Source organism: Schistocerca nitens, chromosome 1, assembly GCF_023898315.1.
Source record: "Schistocerca nitens isolate TAMUIC-IGC-003100 chromosome 1, iqSchNite1.1, whole genome shotgun sequence".
NCBI classification, from domain to species: domain Eukaryota; kingdom Metazoa; phylum Arthropoda; class Insecta; order Orthoptera; family Acrididae; genus Schistocerca; species Schistocerca nitens.
Genome location: NC_064614.1, coordinates 945,383,626 through 945,411,052, shown reverse-complemented (window position 1 = coordinate 945,411,052; position 27,427 = coordinate 945,383,626). Strand labels below are relative to the sequence as shown.

At 43.3% G+C, this 27,427-nt stretch overlaps 1 protein-coding gene across 3 annotated transcripts in view; it reads left to right on the top strand.

Moving 5' to 3' along the window:
• Window positions 1-27,427, top strand: part of LOC126194106 (chitinase-like protein Idgf4) — a 179,704-nt gene that overhangs the window by 50,057 nt on the left and 102,220 nt on the right. Inside the window, exons 3-5 of one of the 3 annotated variants that reach the window (XM_049932742.1) lie at window positions 8,681-8,804; window positions 9,148-9,320; window positions 16,244-16,433. The exons of 1 other annotated variant lie outside the window; for it this stretch is intronic. In XM_049932742.1, coding sequence (XP_049788699.1) covers window positions 8,681-8,804; window positions 9,148-9,320; window positions 16,244-16,433 — 487 coding nt within the window. Of the gene's footprint in view, window positions 1-8,680; window positions 8,814-9,147; window positions 9,321-16,243; window positions 16,434-27,427 lie in introns of all 3 variants that reach the window. One more of the 3 variants, XM_049932739.1, reaches the window with a different exon arrangement.

Genomic DNA, 27,427 nt, shown 5'->3' with positions numbered 1-27,427 from the left:
CAGCGCTAGTTAATGAAATAACTTCACAGTTGCTGATGTCAGACATGAACTGCGGGATTAGAATAATACGAGTTCGATCTTCTGTCCCCGACATAAGGAGCACACGACGTGTAACATCAGCTGCTAAAAACTGTTAACTTCTCATAGAACAATAAGCACAAGCACGATGAATATCGCATACATACCAGTTCTTCATTAGAATAACACTTAGAAGAAGCGAGTGAAACACTGAAGAGATATTGAAGGAGATGGCAAAATAACCGAGTAACAAATATGATTTTACATCTTTTAGTGAAAGGAAAACTGAAGAAAATTGGTCATTCCAGCACAAAGCAGAAAACTTAAAAGAACGGAAAGACTAACACAGAATACGTTAGATAAAAGGAAATAAAAGGAAGTAGAGAAGAAAATAACAATTTGTCGAAACTTTCTTGGGCATTAGTGTTTTCGAGGACACTACATAATTGTCACCTAACGATGGCCTAATAAGCAAAAATTGAGTAATAATAAACAAATATTAGTGGAACTAAACGTTCTTTATAAGATTTTCACCCTTACATACGAAGTTGTGCTAAGAAGAATCGCTCGAAGTATCAACTAACATGAAAGAATGGTGGTACCTGTGAAGCAAAACGAGATGGCTAAGCAAGGAAGAAATCAGATGTAATACCGGTCACACGAAAGAGTATTTCGTTGAATAACAAGTTTAATTCTGATAATGTCCTAGGACGGAAGAATAAGTTCTGAAATTTGTACTTGTGGAGAAACGCATTGGACAGGTGCTAATAATGATCAGAGGTAAATCTTGAAACGGAGCTTAGATAAGCGTTTAGAGTCAGTTACAACTGAAAGACATTAAAAGTTACGTGGTTAAAAAAAGTACGAATGGACGGCGCACTTGCTGGAAAGACGCGGACAAAAGTGAATGGAAAATCAATACCAAGAGAAATTTTCTACCGTATTCGCGGTAAAACTGCGCCGTTGAAACAAACGTATGATGTTTCAGTCTGATCTTTCGAAATGGGGTTTGTCATAAGCTAATGAACGAGCTTAAAGATTCATGTGCTTTACAGGTACTTTGGGATAGTTTATCCTTAAAGTAATTTTGGGGATGGCAGAAACAGATAGCATTTCAAACGAAAGTGACACTGGTCTCTTTGGATTCCAAGAGGACAATTTAACCTGTAAATATTTTGTTTCTTGTGTGTACTTTGGCTAGCCTTATTGACTGAAAGTTAACATGAACATAATAGAGAAAAGAGATACATAAAAGAGTAATGTGTTGCTGTTACCTAGGTATGTCCAGAAAAAAGCAACGTCTACAGGATAGGCATCAGTGCTATGACAATATTTGTCTGTAACAATCTCACAGACGACAGTAATTCCTGTAAGTTTGGCTGTAGAGATGGACAACATATCCATTCTGCACCACTTACAGCCAGCTAGGACACTTGATTGAAAAGAACAAGACTTTATTCTACAACAGCCTGCCCAACTCCAAGGAGTGGAAAAAATGTCTTTGGAACACAGCAGCCAATTAAGTTCTCAAATACTCAAACACCTTTTACTTCTGCGAAGTGAAATGAATACGCTGACTGACAATAACGTAATTTTTAAAGGTAATGTCCTGCGGAGGAAGTTCTCAATACATAATTATCTCTTTGTCTCAGACTGTGTGTGTGTGTGTGTGTGTGTGTGTACGTGTGTGTGTTTAATTGTTCACCTATGAACTTCACTCATTAGGTAGCGTTTCGGCTAGAATCTATCAGGTGTAACCAGTAACTGATAATAAACAAATATAAAGGGTAAATTCATTCGACATTTAGCGATATACCTCATCATTTGTAGAAAACGTGGACAGTACAGATAAAATAGGAGTGCTTAATTTGTTGTACACTATCAGAAATAAAATTAAACAAAACAGCATAATTAAATATTACAACACAATATCAGTGTGCCTGTACTCTACTGAAAAAGAAAGAATATCACAAACTGCAGAACTGACATATTTCTGAGAGGAATAGGGCGTCATAAGCGTAGACCGCGAAAGAAGTGTAGAATAAGAATGTAATTGCAAACACAAAATTATAAAATTACGAGTAGGACGAAATTAATAAATACTTTAGACAGATAGTCCACAGTTGCATTTCGAAAAAGACGTATATGTATCAGACAGAGAGGTAAATACAACGAGGCTGAATAAGAAAAGACGTGCATCACTCATAATAAATCGTAGCGGGCTACAATACCCTATACGTTGGGCAAGAGGAACATGAGGGAAAAAGAAGAATTAGAAAAAGACTAGTACAATTCAATACAGGAAAGTCGGGATAACAATATAATGAGAAAACTCTAATTTTCTTTTTAATCTGCTGATTGACTGCTCAGCACGAAACACTGCGACACTGCAATACACTTTGGAGGTGTGGCGGTGGGACTTGGAGTCCCATGCTACCCTGCAACGGTGACAGTACTCTTCTGTCCGCCATAAAAACGTAGTCCGAGATGGGCAGGTAAGATTAGAAAGTCGTGGACGTGGAATGGAGGGCTAGTCCTGGCAAAGGAGGCAGCCGTGGTGGGTGTGCCAGGCCCAGGGCTAGTCCTGTTCGGAAGCCGATTCCTCGAGGATGGTCAGCGGAACCGGTTGGCGATGCCAGCGACGTGGGTCTGTAGTCCCAACGTGGCGTAGCCCATGGACAGTGTTCCGTAGGGCAGCCACTTTCTCATAAAGCCGCCGCGCGTTGTTGCGTATGGTCTCCTTGAGGAAGACGATATCTGCTTTCTCATGGAGTCACAATCCGCGTGAGTGGCGGGGCGTGCAGGCTCCACCTGAGAACCCTGTTCTGCAGGCGCTTCAACGTCCGCATCCTGGTGACACAAATCGTGGCCCATGCAGTGGAGCCATACGTGAGGGCAGGCAGGATAGCGACCCGGTAGATACGGAGCTTGGTAGGCAGGTTAAGTTCCCTACTGCGGAAGAGGGGGCACAAGGTCCTGGTCAGCTTTTGCCCCTTGTTGGCGACATTCTGTGCATGACAGTGGAACAGCAGCTTGTGGTCCATCCGTACCCCGAGATAGGTGGTCGTCGGGGACCAGGGCACCTGCACGCCTGCAATCGAAATATTGCGGCGGAGTACTGGGCGCCGTTTCGGGAAGTAGACCGCCGTAGTTATGGTGACATGAAGAGCGATTTTGTTTGTCCGGCACCAGGTGATGGTGGCGTCCACCTGTCGTTGGAGGCGGGCGATGACGGCGTCAGTTCAAATGTGGGTGAAATCTTATGGGACTTAACAGCCAAGGTCATCAGTCCCTAAGCTTACACACTACTTAATCTAAATTATCCTAAGAAAAAACACACACACCCATGCCCGAGGGAGTACTCGAACCTCCGCCGGGACCAGCCGCACAGTCCATGACTGCAGCGCCCTAGATCGCTCGGCTAATCCCGCGCGGCACGGCGTCAGTGATACGTCCAGTGGTATAGAGTGCTGTGTCATCAGCATATTGTGCCAGTTGGCACTCGGGGATGACCGGCATATCATTCACGTAAATGTTAAAAAGAATGGGAGATAGCACGGATCCCTGTGGAGTGTGTAATAGTTCTTTATTTACGTGACCATTATGGCACTCCAACCCCAGTTCTCGATACCAGTAATGTCGTACTACTTTTCAGCGAAGTAACAGACATATTTTTGTGACAATATTCACATTTGGTTTTATTAATGTATAGGTACTCCGATGTATCGATATATTACAGTGATATGGTTCTTGTGTGTATTCATTTCTGTGCGACTGTCATAATCTTTGACTTACTTGTAACCGTTTTGGCGCGATTGCGCACAGAGTAGTCTTTGTTTCATTTTGCAGAAGTTAAGTTGTTATTTCGCTTTGTAAAAGAACAGTCAAGTCTTGTGTTTGGTTAAAGTGGAAATTAAATATATGAAGATTGATACAAAACTGTTTTCTTGGTAATGTGCCAATTAAGAAGAAGTATATGTGAATTTACAAGAAGTTTAATAAAAATGTGGATCGTGAACACCAAGTCAAAAATTATTTCTGCCACACCTTTGTTCTGATCTGGGATTGTTTGATCATTAAGAATTTCCTGAAAAACGCATTTGTTAGGTCTTCAAATATTGCTAAAATACAGATCTGGATCTTCTAGCAGTCAAAGTGGAATCACCCTAGAATCAATAAAATGAGCCATAACAACTTCGACGAAATCTACGTGGGAATCCGTTCAAGATAAGTGCCAAAATTCATGACTTTTTTACAGTGACTTCATTATTTCCATTCTGATGATACCATCCACAGTCAATAACTTTGTTGTTGCCCGATAAAGCGAACATATGCTGCGTCAGCAACATTATTAATCTGATTTCTAACCTACTTTGCAAGTGGTGGTATTGTTAGAAGTGGCAACTGTCAATGGGCGAATGCCAGAACGCATTCCCCGGTGAGCCACGAGGAAAGTCCTACCGCGGAGGAAGTCACCCACAATCTTCACATAGATGTCCGGTATTGGTGTCTGCGTCAGCATCTTGCGCACGAGGTTGTCGGTCCAGATCTTATCGTAGGCGTTCTGCAAGTGCAGAAAAACCGCAGCTGTCGACTTGGCAGCGTTGAAGCCTTTGCTGACGTGTTCAGTGATTCGGAGGACCTGAAGTTCGGCAGAGAGCAGAGAGGTGTGAAGTAGTCTTTTTTTTTTCTTTTTTTTACTTTATTGAGTTTCGATTCCCCCTGAAGGGGGCGGGCTGGCAGCAGCTTAGTACGCCACTCTTCAGCCTACAGAATTTGTTTTAAAAAGATGAAGATAATAAATAATAAAAGCAGGCGATAAAATCGGTGACTTAAATGGTAAAATGGCGGAAATCGGGGAACTTAAAACATAGAACAAATGGTTGATTATGCCAATAAAATACATATGAAGCAGACAGGTAAAAGAATAGACAGACAATTAAAAAACACGGCGACAGTCTGGTTTCTGTTCGCAAGCGATATAAAATTTACACCCAGCGACAGCATGGTTTCTGTTCGCAACACTTTGGAAAGACGAACAACACTGAACATTCACTTGAACACTGCACTAAAAATTTGGCACAAATATGATATACCAGAGCCGAGGGCAGATGGGGGGAACCTGGACAGATGATGGGAAAGGAAAGGGGGGAAGGTGGGGAGGAGAGGAAAAAACGAAGTGGGGGGAGGGGGGAAAGGAGCCGATGGAGGACAAGGACCCATAAGAGCGGGTGGGGGCTGCCGGGCAGACACGACAAGGAGTGGGGAAAGGCAGAGGAGGGGTATACAAAAGGACTCAGCAGGGTGTGAGAGGGGAGACAGAGAGGTTAGGTAGGGTGAAAACAAGATGGAAGGGGAGGGGGAAGAGGGAGCCCGTGGAAGGACAGAGACAGAAGAAAGGAGGAGGGGGGTGAGGATCAGAGTTGATAGGAGGGATAAATGGAGGGACAGAGGGCATCATCCAGGAAGGCGAGTTGACGGAAGCCACCTTGGGAAAGGAGATGAAGGGTGTAGAGATGGAGGGTAGGGGGGGCACAACATTAAACTCATGGCAGAGGGCGGGGATTGGAGAGGAGAGGAGCAACCAGGGGGTGAGGGGGATCAAGGCGGCGGGAGGCATAGAGTATGCAGATATGTTCGAGGAATAGGAGCAGATGGGGGAAAGGAATGAGGTTATAGAGGATACAGGTGGGGGACAGGATGCGTATACGGAAGGCGAGGCGGAGTGCATGGCGCTCGAGGATCTGGAGGGACTTATAGAATTTGTGTGGGGAGGGGGGGCGGATATCCAGACGGGACTGGCATAACAGAGGATGGGACGGATTAAGGATTTGTAGGTGTGAAGGATGTTAGAGGGGTGCAACCCCCATGTCCGTCCAGAGAGGAGTTTGAGGAGTCGGAGGCGGTTGTGGGCTTTGGAGTGGATGGAGTGGAGATGAGGGATCCAGGTGAGGTGACGATCAATCTTTCTTTCATTTATTTATTTGTTCCTTTTATTACACACACTCGCGGTGTAATCAGCGAGAGTAAGCTGTTACTGATCTGATACATCGGCGATTGACTGCCGAACGTCAGACAGTTATGCGATTTCGAAGATGAAACTACTTGGCTGCAATTCTCTGTGAACTGTTCTCTGCCACTTGGGACAGCTGAGGGAAAAGCTCTCACCAGCGGACTGTCGCGATTCTGTGAATGTTCCACTCCGACACAGTAGATGGGGCTGGGCACAAAAGCCGGGGAGGAGGTCGCCGACGTGTGTCTGGCGTCCAGGTCCACTACCCTGTTCAGAGTACGGGTCAATGCAAGGCACTGGCACCGCCGCAGTCGCTTCACGGCGGAAGAAGCGAGCTTTGGGGATCGTATATTATTCTGTGGGTTCTGTTTGTGCGCCTCTTCCTGGGATGGCACATTTGGCGCAGCAGGGAGTGTGACGAACAGGTGCCCACGGTGCGAGGGCGTTGGCTCGCCTGCAGTTTTCCCGCGCACGCCATAGGCGAGCATGATCACAGGCGAAAGGCTGATGATGTAAAGTGGCGAGAAGCCAGTCGATTGGTGTAACGTTTCCCGCCGGAGTTTGTGACTAGAAATCTAGTCAGCTGGTACCATCAAATGCCCCAGGTTCTCAGGGATCGCTGCGTGGTGGAATGTTGGAGAGATTCCATTCCGGACCGCTAGAGGAACAAGTGTTGCTGTCTCGGTACCTTGGACAGTCTTGTTAGTGTTTCGCGTTCTCGAAAACTTATGAGTACTTCCTGAGATGAGAAACTCGCGGCCTCTTCTGTCAGAGTCCACATCTGAAGAGACGGTACAGCAGTTGCACATCGCCAACGAGCAGCACTTCATTGTCTAGCTGTCGACGACGGGCGCCAGCAGCTGACTGTGGTAGTGTAATTGGCAGCTCCGACTCGGTAGGAACTTAATCGATTTGCACTGACACCCTCAGCAGTGAGAGTATCCGTGTTGTGGCAACAGCAGTCACTAGTTACATGAACTGTTGAATAATTCGGCCAGGTGCTCACTCAATGTGACGCGACAATGCAATACAGCCAATAGGTCAGCTGTCGTCCTGCTCACAACAGTTGAACGGAATTGTTACATCTGCATCTACATCTACATTTATACTCCGCAAGCCACACAACGGTGTGTGGCGGAGGGCACTTTACGTGCCACTGTCATTACCTCCCTTTCCTGATCCAGTCGCCTATGGTTCACGGGAAGAACGACTGCCGGAAAGCTTCCGTGCGCGCTCGAATCTCTCTAATTTTACATTCGTGATCTTCACGGGAGGTATAAGTAGGGGAAAGCAATACTCGATACCTCATCCACAAACGCACCCTCTTGAAACCTGGACACCAAGCTACACCCCGATGCAGAGCGCCTCTCTTGCAGAGTCTGCCAACTGAGTTTGCTAAACATCTCCTTAACTCTATCACGCTTACCAAATAACCCTGTGACGAAACGCGCCACTCTTCTTTGGATCTTCTCTATCTCCTCTGTCAACCCGACCTGATACGGATCCCACAGTGATGAGCAATACTCAAGTATAGGTTGAACCAGTGTTTTGCAAGCCACCTCCTTTCTCGACGGACTACATTTTCTAAGGACTCTCCCAATGAATCTCAACCTGGCACCCGCCTTACCAACAATTAATTTTATATGATCATTCCACTTCAAATCGTTCCACACCCAAACTCCCAGATATTTTACAGAAATAACTGTTACCAGTGTCTGTTCCGCTATCATATAATCATACAATTAAGGATCCTTCCTGCATTTCGCTGCAATTTTCTAATGCTGCAATTTCTCTGTATACTACAGCATCATCCGCAAAAAGCCGCATGGAACTTCCGACACTATCTACTAGGTCATTTATATATATTGCGAAAAGCAATGGTCCCATAACACTCCCCTGTGGCACGCAAGAGGTTACTTTAACGTCTATGGACGTCTCTCCATTGAGAACAACATGCTGTGTTCTGTTTGCTAAAAACTCTTCAATCCAGCCACACAGCTGGTCTAATATTCCGTAGGCTCTTACTTTATCAGGCGACAGGCGAAACTGTATCGAACGTATCGAACGCCTTCCGGAAGTCAAGGAAAATACTATCTACCTGGGAGCCCGTATCTAATATTTTCTGGGTCTCATGAACAATATTTCCATACCCCTCGAATCTAATTCGCCAATCAATCTGTGCTGTGTTAGAAAACAGAGATAGATTTGACTTCATATATGCTTATTTACACCCAGGTGTTTAATACCAATTCAGTTTATGTTGTTTTGCAATAAATCTATTGTTATATTCCAACCATCAGTCGTTATAGTACTACACTTATCCCTCATAAATCCTGTCCTTAATGCCTTCTTTATTTTCTAGGGCTCATTCACATTAATTTGCGTCATCAATGCTTTGTGTACAATAAAAGAAGGGTTTCTTGAGGGTGGAGTGTTTCGAGAGGGCAGTCCAGTGACAGATTACGTACATAACGGTCAGTAACGTCCTACCTCCATCTCGGGCATCTCGCAAAATACATTTTGTATGTGTTATCTGGACGTAGTATTCTATGGTGTTCAGATGCACAAAACAAGATAAATATTCTTCAGATGTAAAAAAAAAAAAACTGAAGTGCAGGAAACTTATTTAAACCTTTATTTATTTTACAGCTTGAAAGTGATGAACACAGACGGACATTCGTGGACTCAGTAAAAGAACTTCTTCAACAAAACAGATTTGATGGCATTGATATAGCTTGGGAATTCCCCTTCAGAAAGGAAAACAAGGATCGAGGTGCACTTGGTGAATACGAAATATTTAAATTAGTTCAACCTCTTAAACACATGCATGTACTACATTTTATTTATTATTAAATGATGCAGTATTTCTCATATATGTACAGGTATTCACTACTCAAAAGTAACATTAATGCACAGTATATCAGCTTCATCACATTAGTTGGCTAAGTGTGAAATTCAAAAGCAAACTTTATTATTGTTTTAATAACCTTATATATACTGAGCAGGTTGTAATTCAGATTGATATTTCTCTTGTTGTTAACTTGCAGTAGAAGCTATTCAATAATACTTCTTGATTTTCACTGGCAACTAAAACCAGACTCAATTGTTTTCTTCAGGAAATGTTTGGCATGGTGTCAAGAAAGTATTAGGCTATGCTCACAGTCATAGAGATGAGAATCCAGATGAACATCGCAGGCAATTTTCAGCTTTAATTCGTGAACTGAAATCATCTCTAAAAACTCAAAATGCATTGCTGACTCTGAGTGTAATACCCTACATCAATCATAGTGTGAGTATAAAATACTTCTATTCCGTCCTGATATCAGATGCAGTTGTTTCACTTGCAGTACAGGTTTCTTACGTTTACTAAATTTACTTGCTTAAACAACACTTGAGATTGTGATGTAAGTTTTTTCTGTTTTAAAATGAAATTCCTTTATAATTTTCCCTATTGGTATCAACGTACAAAATAAGAACGTCATAGCAATTATTATTTGATGAAAACTCCTCTTTGTTTTCTGAACATTGGTGTTTCACTTACATAAGCTAGTTACTTTCTCAGTATGTCTTACCAATTGATAAGTATGTGCTTTATACTCCTGCATACAACCAACATGTGTCTTAATCCAAAGATCTGTATAGTTTGTGTAAATTATTAAATATTCAACCCTTTTTATTTCTTCCTGTGTGAATACTTCGTGGGATTTAAAAATTAGAAAACATTAACGTCTTACTTTTCTTGGAATTGCTGCCAATTCACTGCCTAAGTATTTTTTTTCCCCTGTAAATGCATTTGTATGGACTTTGAATAGATTCATTGAAATTTTAAATATGCTGTTAATTTTTCTCTTCACTTTTAATGAAACACAGAATCACGACAGAAATCAGCCTCAGAGACCATACAGTCACTTCTTATTCTCCAGAAAGTCTTCCATAACTGTTATGCGGACAGAACACATATTTGTTTTACATGACACTGATAATGACATTAATTCCAGTTCAGAATTATTCCAAATTTCACTTTGCCTTGCATAGCATAGAAGAACCACAACATTAAACTTGAAATCAGTATGTCTCTTTCAATAAAACTGTTTTATTCCATTCCACCAAGATTATTTTCATGCGGTAGGAACATTATGTCTGAAAGTATATACGCAATTAATTTACAGTGGCTTAATTTCCAAGTGTAAAATACCTTCTAAACAAGCTTGACAGTTTTCCAGGTGCAAAGTGCTGCTTCTGCGCAACAAGTCTTACTGATCTTGGATGTTTCATTTCTTTTTCTCCACAGCAAGTGACAAAACAATTTAAACCTACTTTTAGAAACCACAATTCTTTTCAGTCTACATGTCTCAACTTTGGAACATAGTTAATTACATTTTTTCAAAATATCTGAAGCTCGTTTTTTGTTTCAGCATCTTATCATTTTCACTTATGTAACACAATATTCCAGCATTAAAATGGTGAATGCTTATTCCTTAAAATATCAAATTTTTATCACTAAACAAACAAAATCACATAGCTCAGTACAGTTTGAGCATACCTTTTTGAGTTTTCTATATAATGTTAAGTTTTCTGCAGTATAAACTAGATAAAGGGAAATTGATAGGTTAAAGTTAGATATAGTGGGAATTAGTGAAGTTCGGTGGCAGGAGGAACAAGACTTTTGGTCAGGTGAATACAGGGTTATAAATACAAAATCAAATAGGAGTAATGCAGGAGTAGGTTTAATAATGAATAAAAAAATAGGAGTGCAGGTAAGCTACTACAAACAGCATAGTGAACGCGTTATTGTGGCCAAGATAGACACGAAGCCCACGCCTACTACAGCAGTATAAGTTGATATGCCAACTAGCTCTGCAGATGACGAAGAAATTGATGAAATGTGTGATGAGATAAAAGAAATTATTCAGGTAGTGAAGGGAGATGAAAATTTAATAGTCATGGGTGACTGGAATTCGACAGTTGGAAAAGGAAGAGAAGGAAACGTAGTAGGTGAATATGGATTGGGGCTAAGAAATGAAAGAGGAAGCCGCCTGGTAGAATTTTGCACAGAGCGTAACTTAATCATAGCTAACACTTGGTTCAAGAATCACAAAAGAAGGTTGTATACCTGGAAGAATCCTGGAGATACTAAAAGGTATCAGATAGATTATATAATGGTAAGACAGAGATTTAGGAACCAGATTTTAAATTGTAAGACATTTCCAGGGGCAGATGTGGACTCTGACCACAATCTATTGGTTATGAACTGTAGATTAAAACTGAAGAAACTGCAAAAAGGTGGGAATTTAATGACATGGGACCTGGATAAACTGGAAGAACCAGAGGTTGTACAGAGTTTCAGGGAGAGCATAAGGGAAAAATTGACAGGAATGGGGGAAAGAAAGACAGTAGAAGAAGAATGGGTAGCTTTGAGGAATGAAATAGTGAAGGCAGCAGAGGATCAAGTAGGTAAAAAGACGAGGGCTAGTAGAAATCCTTGGGCAACAGAAGAGATACTGAATTTAATTGATGAAAGGAGAAAATATAAAAATGCAGCAAGTGAAGCAGGCAAAAAGAAATACAAACGTCTCAAAAATGAGATCGACAGGAAGTGCAAAATGCCTAAGCAGGGATGGCTAGAGGACAAATGTAAGTGTAAGGATGTAGAGGCTTAGCTCATGAGGGGTAAGATAGATACTGCCTACAGGAAAATTAAAGAGACCTTTGGAGAAAAGAGAACCACTTGCATGAATATCAAGAGCTCAGATGGAAACCCAGTTCTACGCAAAGAAGGGAAAGCAGAAAGGTGGAAGGAGTATATAGAGGGTCTATACAGGGGCGATGTTCTTGAGGACAATATTATGGAAATGGAAGAGGAGGTAGATGAAGATGAAATGGAAGATATGATACTGCGTGAAGAGTTTGACAGAGTACTGAAAGACATAAGCCGAAACAAGACCCCCAGAGTAGACAAAATTCCATTAGATCTACTGACAGCCTTGTGAGAGCCAGTCCTGACAAAACTCTACCATCTGGTGAGCAAGATGTATGAGACAGGCGAAATACCCACAGACTTCAAGAAGAATATAATAATTCGAATACCAAAGAAAGCAGGTGTTGACAGATGTGAAAATTACCGAACTATCAGTTTAATAAGTCACAGCTGCAAAATACTAACGCGAATTCTTTACAGACGAATGGAAAAACTAGTAGAAGCCGACCTCGGGGAAGATCAGTTTGGATTCCGTAGAACTGTTGGAACACGTGAGGCAATACTGACCCTATGACTTATCTTACAAGAAAGATTAAGAAAAGGCAAACCTACGTTTCTAGCATTTGTAGACTTAGAGAAAGATTTTGACAATGTTGACTGGAATACTCTCTTTCAAATTCTAAAGGTGGCAGGGGTAAAATACAGGGAGCGAAAGGCTATTTACAATTTGTACAGAAACCAGATAGCAATTATAAGAGTCGAGGGACATGAATGGGAAGCAGTGGTTGGGAAGGGAGTGAGACAGGGTTGTTGCCTCTCCCCGATGCTATTCAATCTGTATATTGAGCAAGCAGTAAAGGAAACAAAAGAAAAGTTCGGAGTAGGTATTAATATCCATGGAGAAGAAATAAAAACTTTGCGGTTCGCCGATGACATTGTAATTATGTCAGAGAGAGCAAAGGACTTGGAAGAGCAGTTGAACGGTATGGACAGTGTCTTGAAAGGAGGGTATAAGATGAACATCAACAAAAGCAAAACGAGGATAATGGAATGTAGTCGAATTAAGTCGGGTGAAGCTGAGGGAATCAGATTAGGAAATGAGACACTTAAAGTAGTAAAGGAGTTTTGCTATTTGGGGAGCAAAATAACTGATTATGGTCGAAGTAGAGAGGATATAACACGTAGACTGGCAATGGCAAGGAAAGCGTTTCTGAAGAAGAGAAATTTGTTAACATGAAGTATTGATTTAAGTGTCAGGAAGTCGTTTCTGAAAGTATTTGTATGGAGTGTAGCCACGTATGGAAGTGAAACATGGACGATAAATAGTTTGGACAAGAAGAGAATAGAAGCTTTCGAAATGTGGTGCTACAGAAGAACGCTGTAGATTAGATGGGTAGATCACATAAATAATGAGGAGGTATTGAATAGAATTGGGGAGAAGAGGAGTTTGTGGCACAACTTGACTAGAAGAAGGGATCGGTTGGTAGGACATGTTCCGAGGCATCAAGGGATCACCAATTTAGTACTGGAGGGCAGCGTGGAGGGTAAAAATCGTAGAGGGAGACCAAGACATGAATACACTAAACAGATTCAGAAGGATGTAGGCTGCAGTAGGTACTGGGAGATGAAGAAGCTTGCATAGGATAGAGTAGCATGGAGAGCTGCATCAAACCAGTCTCAGGACTGAAGACCACAAAAACAACAACAAACTAGATTTGCAGCATTTTTTAAAATAATTGGTCAGTTCTTGGTACACGATACCAAAATGTTTTTCAGCAGAGAGCAAAGCCTAATATAAAAAGTGTGGCAGGAGTTTAGTGTACATATGAACTCAGTTACAGCTATCTGAAAATGGAAAGTGCTCTTAACTTGAATTATTTAATAGCACCTATCGCAAAAGTTTCCTAAATAGTTACAGTTTGTCTCCGTCCAAAAACTTTCGATATGAAGCTGATATCTGCGGTCATAATTTCAATATTTAAACTTCTTTTATTCACAAACTCCTATGGAAACATTTTGTGAAAAATGTTTAATGAGATGTCAGCGACTTGTTGAGACCCTTAAATGTGAAAGTAATTCAAGTTCGTTTTTCACTTAGGAAACACATGCAGGATTCACGGATTCATAAAATATCGTTCTTGTGAAACCCAGCTAGTGCTTTATTCACACGAAGTAAAGCGTTCTAACGAAAAGGGATCTCAAGTTGACACCATTTCCCGGTTTTCAAAAGGTTTTTGATGCGTTCCTCACAACGGTTTCTGATCAAATCACGTATCTAAGGAGTATTCTCTTAGTTGTGAGGCTATATTCACGATTTACTGTCAGAAAAGTCAGAGTAGTAACTGATAGGAAATCGTGTTGTGAAACCGATGTGATATCTTAGGTTCCCCAAGGAAGTATTACGGACCATCTGCTGTTCTTAATATATATAAATGATTTAGGAGATAATCTGAGCAGCACTCTTACGTTTTTTTGCAGATTATGCTGCCATTTAATCGTAGCAAAGTCCTCAGATGGAAAAAACGAAATGCAAAATAGCTCTGAGCACTATGGGACTCAACTGCTGAGGTCATTAGTCCCCTAGAACTTAGAACTAGTTAAACCTAACTAACCTAAGGACATCACACACATCCATGCCCGAGGCAGGATTCGAACCTGCGACCGTAGCGGTCTCGCGGTTCCAGACTGCAGCGCCAGAACCGCACGGCCACTTCGGCCGGCTAAAGCGAAATGCAAAAAGATTTAGACAGGATACCAGTATGGCGCGAAAACCGCAAGTGAAACCAAAATAATAAAGAAATGTGCTGATAAATGCTCCGAATTTAAAGGCTCTAGATTCAAAAAAAATACCTAGGGGTTCGAGAAACTTTCATTGGATGCAAATATTGTGGAGAAGGTGTACCATGGATTGTGTTTCGTTGTCAGAACGCTTGAAAGATGAGGCAACCCTACTAAGGAGACTGCCTGCACTATGCATGTCCATCCTCATCTGAACTATTGCTACGTGGTACGCGATCCTTACCAAGTAGTACTTACGGAGGACATTGAGAAAATTCAAAGGAGGACCGCTCGTTTTATTTTATCGAGAAATAGAGGAGACAGTGTCACTGATATGACAAGAGAGTTTGGGAGTCAATCATTAAAACTAACTTTATCCTCCGAACGCCAAAACGTTTTGTCAACTCCTATCTACATAGGGAGAACTGATCATCGTAATAAAACACGAGAAATCAGAGCATCCACGGAAAGATTAAGGTATTTACTTTTCTCACGTGCCGTTCGAGAGTGGAATGGTGGAGGAACAGTCTGGAAGTGATTCTGTGAAACCTCTGCCAAACAGTTAAACGTGAACTGCAGGGTAATCTTAAAGATCACTGTTATTAACTGAGTGATAAATGAACGCCATCACCAGTTACATCTACATCCGTACTCCGCAAGCCACCTGACGGTGTGGCGGAGGGTACCTTGAGTACCTCTATCGGTTCTCCCTTCTATTCCAGTCTCGTATTGTTCGTGGAAACAAGGAATGTCGGTATGCCTCTGTGTGGGCTCTAATCTCTCTGATTTTATCGTCATGGTCTCTTCACGAGGTATACGTAGGAGGGAGCAATATACTGCTTGACTCCTCGGTGAAGGTATGTTCTCGAAACTTCAACAAATGCCCGTACCGAGCTACTGAGCGTCTCTCCTGCGGAGTCTTCCGCTGGAGTTTATCTACCATCTCCGTAACGCTATCGCGATTACTAAATGATCCTGCAACGAAGCGCGCTGCTCTCCGTTGGATCTTCTGTATCTCTTCTATCAACCCTATCTGGTACGGATCCCACACTGCTGAGCAGTATTCAAGCAGTGGGCGAACAAGCGTACTGTAACCTACTTCCTTTGTTTTCGGATTGCATTTCCTTAGGATTCTTCCAATGAATCTCAGTCTGACATCTGCTTTATCGACGATCAACTTTATATGATCATTCCATTTTAAATCACTCCTAATGCGTACTCCCAGATAATTTATGGAAGTAACTGCTTCCAGTTGCTGACCTTCTATATTGTAGCCAAATGATTCTTTTTTTTTTTTCAACTGTGCACGATGTGTTTCAGACAGTAGCTATCCATCTTCGGGAACTGATTAACCACCTTTTGCACATGCTTTCATAGGGTATGAAATTATGTGTGCAGGAAATGAAATGTTTTTCAGACAGAAGACGACATTGTTTACCATGGTTTGTTCAGTATAGTCGCGGTTATCAGCATCTCCATTGCGTATCAAAGGTGGTGTAAATTTACTGCGGATATTTATTGATACCAGAAGTGGGAAAGATTGTTTTATGAAGCAGCCGTGTACCCGCGAAGCACGGAGAGTCTCTCTCCGAACGCTTCCGGGGCTTACACGTTAGAACCCTTTGTCGTGTTATGAGATATCACCCTGTGGCTCTAATTTTAGTGACACATTCTTTTCTACACCTGACGTTTGGTAGTCAGATGAAAACTACTGATCGGTCGAAATGTTGTTTCAGCTGTACTACGACTGCGCGGCTCTCTCGCCAGAAATCGACCAACTACACCTACTGGCTTACGACTACCACAGCCCAACGCGTACCCCAAAGAAGGCCGACTACCCTGCCCCGCTTTATCGAGCTGGGGAACGTAGCGCAGACCTCACAGTCGACGGTAATGTGAGGTGGTTCCTGGAGAAAGGGTTCCCCTGTAAGTACATTCATTACCAACTGCCAAATAACAAACAGAAGTTCTCGTACGTTCATCAAAGTGTGTGTGTCCGTGCGTGTGTGTGTGTGTGTGTGTGTGTGTGTGTGTGTGTGTGGACATGACTTGGTAAATAATGCATTTTGAAGAACAAGCTGTGCATCGTACTGTTCACTGAACTGTAGAGTACAGACCTTTAAGGAAGACTTGTGTGCTGCAACGTTTCCTGAAGGGCTCGATAGGTATACGTGCACTTAGATTTACACTGACGAGATAAAAACAGGTGCGGCGGTAAAACGAACGATTTGACAGCCCTGGAAACAGAACGTTATGTTATGAATCAGAAAAGGAGAGTGGGCCATGTGGACAACGAACTTTTTCAGTTGACCCTGATATCGATGTTCAGTCGAGATGGCGTCGAGGACCGGTGAACAACGCGGTGTTACCGTGAAGAAGAACAACGACAGCCATGTGGCCGCGCAGGATGTATTTCGTGCTTATTGCAATCTCGCACGTCATGCCCCAGTCCCGTCGGCACCTGCTATCAAAGTATGAATACAAATCTTTGAGGAAACTGGTGATACGGCTCGAAAGAGGGTGGAAGTGCAAAGCGCATGTGCACACCAGAGAATGTCGCAAGAGTGGAAGAAGCCTTCAGCCGAAGTCCCAGGCGTTCTGCACGTAAGCATGAGCTGGCACTTAAATTAATGGATCGTAGTGTACGGAGCAACGAGCGTCAATATCATCCATACTAAATTCAGATAGTGCAAAACCTCAATGCAGACGATCTCCATAAGCAACTATGCTTTTTCCGGGAATTGCTGGAACTTATGAACGACAACCCAGGACTGTGCGCAATCTGACCATGAGCTATGAGGCCAATTTTTATGCGTCAGGCTGTGTTAAGAAGCAGAACTTCAGATGCTGGTCACGTGAAAATCCTGAAATGCTTCACGAAATGCCTCATAACATACAGAAAGTGGTAGTGAGTTACGACTTATGATCGTTTGGAATTATAGGCCCTTATTTTCTTGAAGGCGATTGTGGTAATGCCGTTACGTGAACATAGAACACTATGCTCACATGCTGAAACATGTTGCCGATCTTCCTGTATATGCAAACACATTCTTCCAAGAAGACTTGACCACATACCATACATACTTCGCGGCATTCCATTGACGCGCTATAGTACACCTCCAAGAACGGGGACTTATCCTGGCCGCCAACATCCACCGATCTTTCAACGTATGATTTCTTGCTTTAGGGTCATTGGAAACCTCATGTCTTCCGGTGTGACCCACGGCACACCATCTAGGAAATGAAGGATCAAATTAGGAAGGAACTTAATCGAATTCCAGAGTCAGTCGTACAAGATGTGACGTAAACGTCTTGAAATTTGTGTGAAGGAAAATGGCGGCCACCTTCGTGATGGGAAATTCTAATTGCAAGCATTGTAAATTCATGTTTCATATGTTTTCTATCGCTGTGAATAAATATTTATCGCTGGTGGAGGTTTCAAAATTGCCCGTTTCACTGCCGCACCTGTTATGTAACCTCTGTCCAACTGCGGGACTGTAAGCCGCCTGGTAGCGTTGTGGAAATATAGCGCGATAAGAACAGTACACGTCAGCAGAGCAGAGACCAATATTTAATCATACTAGTGATGATACGGGCCAAAAACGCGTAAATACATTCACATAAGTGACTAGTACAAACAGCAAATTGTTGTGACAAGGCGCCCGGGATGTAGCGTCCCAGAAGCGACGAAGCTGGTCGGCTGTTGTAAGTATCTACGACAAGTAGTTGAAGGGTGGTGGAAGCACTAATAATGACAAAAATTTAGACGTCATCACAAAACGTTAATAACGAAGCCTTGCCCGTTCTTATAAGCAAGATACACTATGTGCTCAAAAGTTTGTCATATTAGGTGCATTGTGCTGCCACTTACTGCCAGGTACTCCATATCAGCGACCTCAGTAGTCATTAGACATCGTGAGAGAGCACAATGGGGCGCTCCACGGAACTCATGAACTTCGAACGCGGTCAGGTGATTGGGTGTCACTTGTGTCATACGTCTGTACGCGAGATTTCCACACTCCTAAACATCCCTAGATCAATTATTTCCGATGTGATAGTGAAGTGGAAACGTGAAGGTACACGTACAACACAAAAGTGTACAGGCTGACCTTGTCTGTTGACTGACAGAGACCGCCGACAGTTGAAGAGTAATGTGTAATAGGCAGTGCAACACCTCCGTTTATTTATCCCTACCTGATCTGATCGAATAGCAGCCCAATAATTATTATTAATGTGACCGTGTACCTAATGGGGCTGGCAATCGGAATTGACTGCTACGGAAGTAGTTACTTTCCAGTTCGTCCTTCTCAATACTGTAATAATGAAATGCCTGGTAACAAGAAAAACACCAACACAGTTTCACTAATTACGAACCTATATTCGTCTCAAAACACAAAAAGGAGGAGACAGCCACTGCCTTCGTCATATATATCTAATTACGGCTAATCTCAGCACAGGCTTCTTCATTTTCCATTATCATCACACGCTAATCCATCACTGCATCCAACACTGCAATCCAACACTGCAATCCAAAGTGATGCCGGCGCGGTAGACGCGAAACCAAAATAACGGCACTAGAAATGTCACTGACCACTTCCGTAATTATACTTCTTCACTTTCCCGCTATTATTTCTAGTACAAAGGGGTCTAACCACGGCGATGGCGACTCCCTTCTCCGTTAAAGCTTTGCACTTCAACAACTGGCCTCTACACACCTCTACCCGCAACATGGCACTCGCTCAACTCCACACTCGCTCTCGCAACACGACACAATCGATTGTTCGCCCTGTGCCGAGTGCAAATTTATAGTAAGGGCCTACAGACCCCTTACAACAGACATCTATCCATACCATCACACAGGAATTCCAAACTGCATCAGGATCCACTGCAAGTACTACGACAGTTAGGCGGGAGGTGAGAAAACTTGGATTTCATGGTTGAGCAGCTGCTCATAAGCCACACATCACGCCGGTAAATGCCAAACGACGCCTCGCTTGGTGTAAGGAGCGTAAAGATTGGACGATTGAAGTGGACTGACGAATCACGGTACACAATGTGGCGACCCGATGGCAGGGTGTGGGTATGGCGAATGCCCGGTGAACGTCATCTATCAGCGTGTGTAGTGCCAACAGTAAAATTCTGAGGCGGTGGTGTTATGGTGTGGTCGTGTTTCCCATGGAGGGGGCTGGCAGCCCATGTAATTTTGCGTGGTTCTATCACAGCACAGGCCTACATTGATGTTTTAAGCACTTTCTTACTTCCTACTGTTGAAGAGCAATTCGGGGATGGCGATCGTATCTTTCAACACGATGGACCACCTATTCATAATGCACAGCCTGTGGCGGATTGGTTACACGACAATAACATCCCTGTAATGGACTGGTCTGCACAGCGTCCTGACCTGAATGCTATAGAGCACCTTTGGAATGATAATATTCTTCTCGGGTATGCAGCCGGATCATAACGTCTTTATGACACAATATTTCCGCGGTCCAACTGGCCGCCATCTTCAGGTGAGAGTGCTGGTGCACGATCTCGCCAGCACTAACTTCCTAGCGCAAGCGGCGGCCCCTATATAGGCCGCAGAAGACCCACAACGCGTGCGCGAGAAGGTGCCGTAACTGCCCTCTAGCGCAGTAAACATACCGCGCCGCCAGTGGTGGAAATAGGCGAAATCGAGATATCGCTGTCAAAAATTAAAAAATTTTTATTCCGACGATCGAAACACAGTCCGTTGTTTTTTAATGTCAGATAACACCGGGTCCCAAGATAACCCTTGTCTCTATTAATAAGATTGTCAGATAAACGAATCTCTATGGATTCTTTTAAAACACAGTCCCAATAGCGAGATGCAGGGGCAACCATTTGTGTCTCGTCAGAGCATTCTATGTCCCTCGGTGAGACAGTGCTCCGCCACTGCGGATTTCTCAGGTTGAAGCAGCCGTGTGTGCCGCTGATGCTCAACACATCGGTCCTGAATGGTCCGGATTGTCTGACCAATATAAGCCTTCCCACAGTGGCAAGGTATCTTGTACACACCGGGCTTCCTCAAAGCCAAGTCATCCTTTACAGAGCCAAGGAGCGCTCTAATCTTGGCTGGCGGACGAAAAATACTTTTCATATGGTATCTTTTCAGAATTCTTCCTATCTTCGAGGAAATGCTCCCAGCAAAAGGCAGAAAAGCCACCGATTTGCAGGTATCTTCTGGTGGTTCAGGCGAAGGTCCAAACTGGAAAGCACGACGGATCTGTTTATCTGCATAGCCATTCTGCTTGAACACAAACTTAAGATGGTCCAATTCTTGTTTCAAGCTTTCTCCACCTGAAATGGCATAAGCTCTTCTCGCCAACGTCCGCAGGACCCCCGTACGCTGGAACGATGGATGACAGCTAGAAGCATGCAGGTAACGGTCCGTGTGCGTAGGCTTTCGATAAATTATTACGCCGGGAAAGCCTTCGTAGCCAAACCTTTGGAATGTTTTGGAACGCCGACTTCATGTCAGGCCTCACCTACCGACATCGATACCTCTCGTCAGTGCAGCACTCCGTGAAGAATGAGCTGCCATTCCCCAAGAAACCTTCCAGCATCTGATTGAACGTATGCCTGCGAGAGTGGAAGCTGTCATTGAGGCTACGGGTGAGCCAACACCATAATGAATTCCAGCATTACCGATGAAGGGCGCCACTAAGTAATTTTCAGCCAGGTGTCCGGATACTTTCGAACACACAGTGTAGGTGGCGATCTGCAGCAGATCGGTACAATGCTGATGCAAGCACAAGTGTTTTGGAGCACATTGTTCAGAGCATAGTTTCGATCACGGGGTGTCGCAGCAGGCGATCCGTAACTGTTCCCATGTTGATGCAACGATATCGTAAGTTACTACTGTAGTGGACACAGGATCAACGAGGTTGGACTGTGGATCAATGGAATCGTGTCTACGTGTCGGATGTCTTACGTTTCTTTTTACATCAGCTCGATGGTAATTTCTGGATACGGCCTCGCCCAAAGGAACCGCTACTTGAAACACGCAAAGTATGACGTTGCAATTTTATGTAATAGGGGACTTTCACCTGAGCTTCCACATGACTTGTGGTAATAATCGAAGGCATCGTGACAGCTGAGAATTACGTGAACATGAACATTATTGCGGACCCGTTGCTTCCTTTCATGTTTGATGTCTTCCCCGATGACGACGGCATGTTGCAGGTTGATAACTGTACCGGTCACAAGGTCCGAACTGCGTTAACTGGTTTGAATAGTACGTTAACGAGCTAACGTTTATCGTTTTCCCACCAAATTCGTCTAATTTGAACTCAATGGAGAACATCTGAGACGCTATTGAGCACCAACTGTGCATCCGCAAACCATCGGCTTGTAATCTACGGGAACTACGTGGTATGTGTGTAGATATATGTTGCCACTAACCTAAGGAAACATACGAAGGACTTGTCGTATCGATACTACGCAGAAACACTGCTGTACTGCGTTTCAAACGTTGATCAGCACATTATTGAGCAGTTAGTAACAATGTGTACATTCGACGAAACAGTTCATGGATCAACGGCCGTATGTCAGTGTCCAACGGGCACAATGTTTCGGCAAGGACCACATTGCTACTGTCAGGTGAACTCATGAACTGACTTCTTAGAGGGCAACACGGTACTTTTATTGCCTCCCCTCCCTACTAACTGCCATTTTGTACGCCATCTGTGCCCAGATTACTTCCCCCTCTCCTCGCTCCGACACGTTTCTGAGTCTTTGGTTCGCACCCAGGGAACCATACTGGTGGCATCTCTGCCATTATTCAGCCTCCCCCGAAGTCAATTCGATGTGGGATATTTCCTTCAGTAACTATGGGTTCCCAGACGTTGCTAAGGATGTACTCACTATCACGACTGATGACCGGGTCCCTTACTCGACTCACGATACAGTCGTTAATGACATAGTGCCAGAAGTTAGACCCCTGCATCAGATCCATAGTATGATCGGAAATATGCGGAATAGATTACAACCATACTAAGGTCCTGAGGCAGACGTATAACTTCTGGTACTGTGCCATTAAATAATCCACCAACATTCGAGTAAGGGAATCGCTGATCAGTCTTGATAGTGATTACATCCTTAGTAGAGCATGGGAACCCACACTTAAGTGTGATTAGTACCAGTAAGGAGATATTCCACAATTAACTGACTTCAAGGGAAAGCAGGGCAACACCTGAGGTGTCACCAGCATGCGTCCCTGGGCGCGAACCGAAGATGGAGCACTTCAACAGAAGGACGGGGGGAGTAAATGTTGAGCGCAGACTGCGTACAGACAGTCAGGTCAGAGGGAGAGGGAGGAAAGAGGGGAAAGAGATTAAAGCACCGCACCGACTCTTAAACAATCAGTTTATCATTTCACCTGATGATGATAAACTGGTTGTTTGTCGAAATCTTGCGTCCGTTGGAAAATTACAAAAAATGTTCAAATGTGTGTGTAATCTTATGGGACTGAAGTGCTAAGGTCATCAGTCCCTAAGCTTACGCACAACCTAAAATATCCTAAGGACAAACACACACACCCATGCCCGAGGGAGGGCCGTACAACCATGGGCCGTAGAACCATGAACTACTTCGTCACTATTTATGCCAGGAGAAGCTGAAGAATTACGTCTCCTATCACTATGGGGAGGAGATGTGCCACAGTGTGAAGAGACTTGACGATTTGCGCCACCGGAGAAACCGTTTGCTAAGTGCCTTTGCATTCCTTTTGAGATACCGTGAACAATATGTGTTGCTGAACTTTGCCAAAGTAACGCATAATATCGAGTCCGGTACCCGCAGAAAAATCAATAAACTTGTCATCCTAGCCATGGTGCTTTACCCGCTGTTGCCTTGTCTAACAAAGAATTTTTCAAGTTACATCTACAGCTGACCAACCAGTTCAATTTGTGGAGTGGGAATGGATTGATGGTGTCTCACGGGCACAACTGTCTCCTCATAAACGAAATTTGATCGTGTATCTGAAGGAGATCCTTCTGATGCTCTCTACAAAATTATCATCAATCTCAAGGCCAAGCAACTGGATAAGGTAGAGGTTTCAGTTCTTAAAAAATGACTCAATTTTGCACTCATTCCTAAAACCGCAGCTATCACGGACATCATCGGCGCAGCGGAACAGACAACTACACGACTTCCACCTGATCAGCTGAAGAAGTACGTCGCGAAAACTGTCGTGCTCTTACTCAAACAAAACCTACTAAACTGGACGTCCCTATCAGGGAAAAGGCAGCCACACATGAACTAACAGAAGATCCACATATTGTGGTCTTATCACCCGACAAGGGCAATGCAACTCATCAGAATTACACTGAAAAGATGGGGGACCTGCCAGAAGAAAGTTCACACCGGGAGATTGACACTGATCATACCAAGAGCAAGTAGAGAAAAGTTATACGCTTATTAAAGAAACCGCTACTCATACGAAGCTGTTAAGAGGTGCACCATTTTCGCAGAGACTTTATGGACTCCCGAAGGTTCACAAGATAAGGTGTCCTTATGTATCATTGTTAGCAACATTGGTGCCCCAGCGTACTCACTCGTGAAACACCTGAAGTATTTGATCAGCCCTTACGTTGGGAATTATTCACATCACCGTGGATTTTGTTGGAAGCCTTAACAACTTTAGCCTTAATGATGCGGATATACTCGTGAGCTTTTACGTTGTCTCTCTTTTCACCAGAGTGCTTTTATAAGAATCCTGGTGACTTACTGGCCAGTGATTTGACATAGAGACGACCAACCTTTTTAGGCGTATCTGTAGTCGACATAATTTCTTTCCGACGATGGCTTGTACGAACAGCCGGAAGAAGTAGCCAGGGGAGATCATCATCATCAGCTGGAGTAGTCACAGGGAGTCTATCATCACCAACTGGAGTAGTCATGGGGAGTCCATTTTCACCAGCTGACCCCAAAACATATACCGAACATTTCGAGGAGGAAGCCTTGGAATCAGGTCAACGGAAACCTATCCGTTTTTTCCGGTATGTAGTCAACAAATAACGCGTGGGGCACTTATTATGAATTCCGATCACACAGTGACGTACAAATAATGACCGTGTAGGCTGTTATTAACGTAGGTACTTTATCCTCGACGTCCGACGAGGCAATTAGTACGCGGCTGATGTATATTTCTGGATACTGTCATAAATACTAGGTTTGCAATATTCTAGAAAGCTCTTCGCGAAGTATTAGATGTTTCTTCAGTCACGTTTGCCGCTTGTTGACCCGAAATTCCTAAATTTCCTTCGAAAATTTATATTTTTCTCAACACTTTCGACTAATATATTTGGGCAACAGAAGAGACGCAATGCAAAATTACTACTGCCATCTGTAGTAGGCCTTAGCATTGAAAACTAGATTATTCGTCTATTTTTTCCTCCATTCAGAAATTATGTCATATCCTAATTCGAAAAAAAAATAGTTTGCAGATATTTTTAAAACTGGACAATGAATTACAAACACAAACGCATGAGATGACGAAATATGTACTGACTACAATGTGAAACACTTGCTAAAAACAAAATAATGATTCTCCTAGTCAAAACACAATCCAAATTGAAAATGTTGTTATCGATATACTAGCAGAATATGTAAATCATTTTAAACATTTTATTCCGTTTCATTTCACAACTGTGGAAGCGATATGAAAAGCAATGTTAAACAGTTTAGTCTGTGGATCAGGTAACAAGCACTGAAAAATAAAATATTTGCCTGAAAATAAACCACAATTCTGTTTGGAAAAGTAATGTAGTAGTCAGATGAAACTCTGAATGGTGCCATGAGTCGCTATCGGAAGGGTCAGCTATTACAGCACTGTCAGCTAAAAGCGAACCACATTTTAGCCCGCCTGATAACTGCAAAAGTACAATTAAAATTTTATACGTAGGTAGTTATCCGCACATTGTTATACGAAAATGAATTCAAATAAATTTACAGTATACAGAGCTAGATCTCTGCTCAGCGCGTGTCTTATAACATTTGGTATCCCCTCGAAGCCCACGACGTCGCTGTTCAAACATTGGCCGAGGTAGAGTTAGTGACTGAAACTTTTTTAAAAAAATCGTTCAAATCACTCTAAGCACTATGTGACTTAACAAAAATGGCTCTGAGTACTATGGGACTCAACTTCTGAGGTCATTAGTCCCCTAGATCTTAGAACTACTTAAACCTAACTAACCTAAGGACATCACACACATCCATGCCCGAGGCAGGATTCGAACCTGCGACCGTAGCGGTCTCGCGGTTCCAGACTGCAGCGCCTAGAACCGCACGGCCACTTCGGCCGGCGTATGTGACTTAACATCTGAGGTCATCAGTCCCCTAGACTTAGAACTACGTAAGCCTAACTAACCAAAGGACATCACACACATCCATGTCCGAGGTAGGATTCGAACCTGCGACCGTAGTAGTCTCGTGGTTCCGGACTGAAGCGCCTAGAACCGCTCGACCACAGCGGCTGGCACTGAAATTGTTAACAGCAATAACATTATACTGTGGTGATAATCATGTATGTAAACAGATAGTAGTAGTATCGCGTATGCAAGGTATAAAATGGCAGTGCATTGAAGAGCTGTCATTTGTAGAAAGTGATTCACGTAAAAAGGTTTCCGACGTGATTATGCCCTCACGACGGGAATTAAAAGCCTTTGAATGCGGAATGGTAGCTGAAGCTAGATCATGGGACATCAATTTCGCAAATCGTTAAGGATTTCAATATTCCGAGATCCACAATGTCAAAATTGTGCTGAGAATAGCAAATCTCAGGCATTGCCTCTCACTACGGGCGACGCAGTGGTCGACGGCCATCACTTAACGACCGAGAGACCGAGAAATGTCAGTGCTAATAGACAAGCAAAACTGCTTGAAATAACCTCAGAACGTATCCGTCAGAGCAGTCGGAATTTGGTGTTAATGGGATATTGCAGCAGACGACCGAAGCGAGTGTATTTGCTAATAGCACAACATCACCTGCAGCGCCTCTCCTTTGCTAGTGACCACATTGATTGGACTCTCGACGACTGGAAAACCGTGGCCTGGTCAGATGAGTCTCGATTTTAGCTGGTATGAGCTGATGGTAGGGTTCGAGTGAGGCGCAGACCCCACGAAGTCAACGACCCAACTTGTCAACAAGTCACTGTGCAAGTAGTTGATGGCTCCATAATGGTGTGGGCTGTGTTTACATGGAATGGACTGCGTCCTCTGGTCCAGCTGAACCAATAGTTGACTGTAAATGGTTATGTTCGGCTACGTGGAAACCATTTGCAGCCATTCATGGACTTCATGTTTCCAAACAAAGATCTCATGTCCCCAGGCCACAAATGTTTGCGGTTGGTTTGAAGAACATTCCGGACAGTCTGAGTGAATGATCTGGTCATCCTCATCTCCCGACATGAATCCCATTGAAAATTTATGGCACATAATCGAGAGCTCAGTTCGTGCACACAATTATGGATAGCTACAGGGGCATCATACTCAGTTTGTCAGCAGGGGAATTTCAACGATTTGTTGAGTCCATGCCACGCCGAACTGCTGCACTGCGCCGGGAAAAAGTAGGTCCGACACGGTATTAGGAGTTATCCTATCTCTTTTATCACCTCAGTGTAAATGAACGCGAAGCAGACAGTGTTTACAATCAAGGCACAGGAAACATTATAAATCCATGTAAACTGTATCTAAAATTATGAACTGTGTCCGTTCAGTGCAAGTGACTATAATGGGTACATGCATGATGTGCGCGGTGTGCAGCCCGGTGTACCAGCATATATAGCCCTCTGCCTCTGCCTCTCTCTCTCTCTCTCTCTCTCTCTCTCTCTTTCTCTTTCAAATTATTTAGTCAATTCCAATTCTCCATGACACCTTGACCTAAAGTATCCCAATTT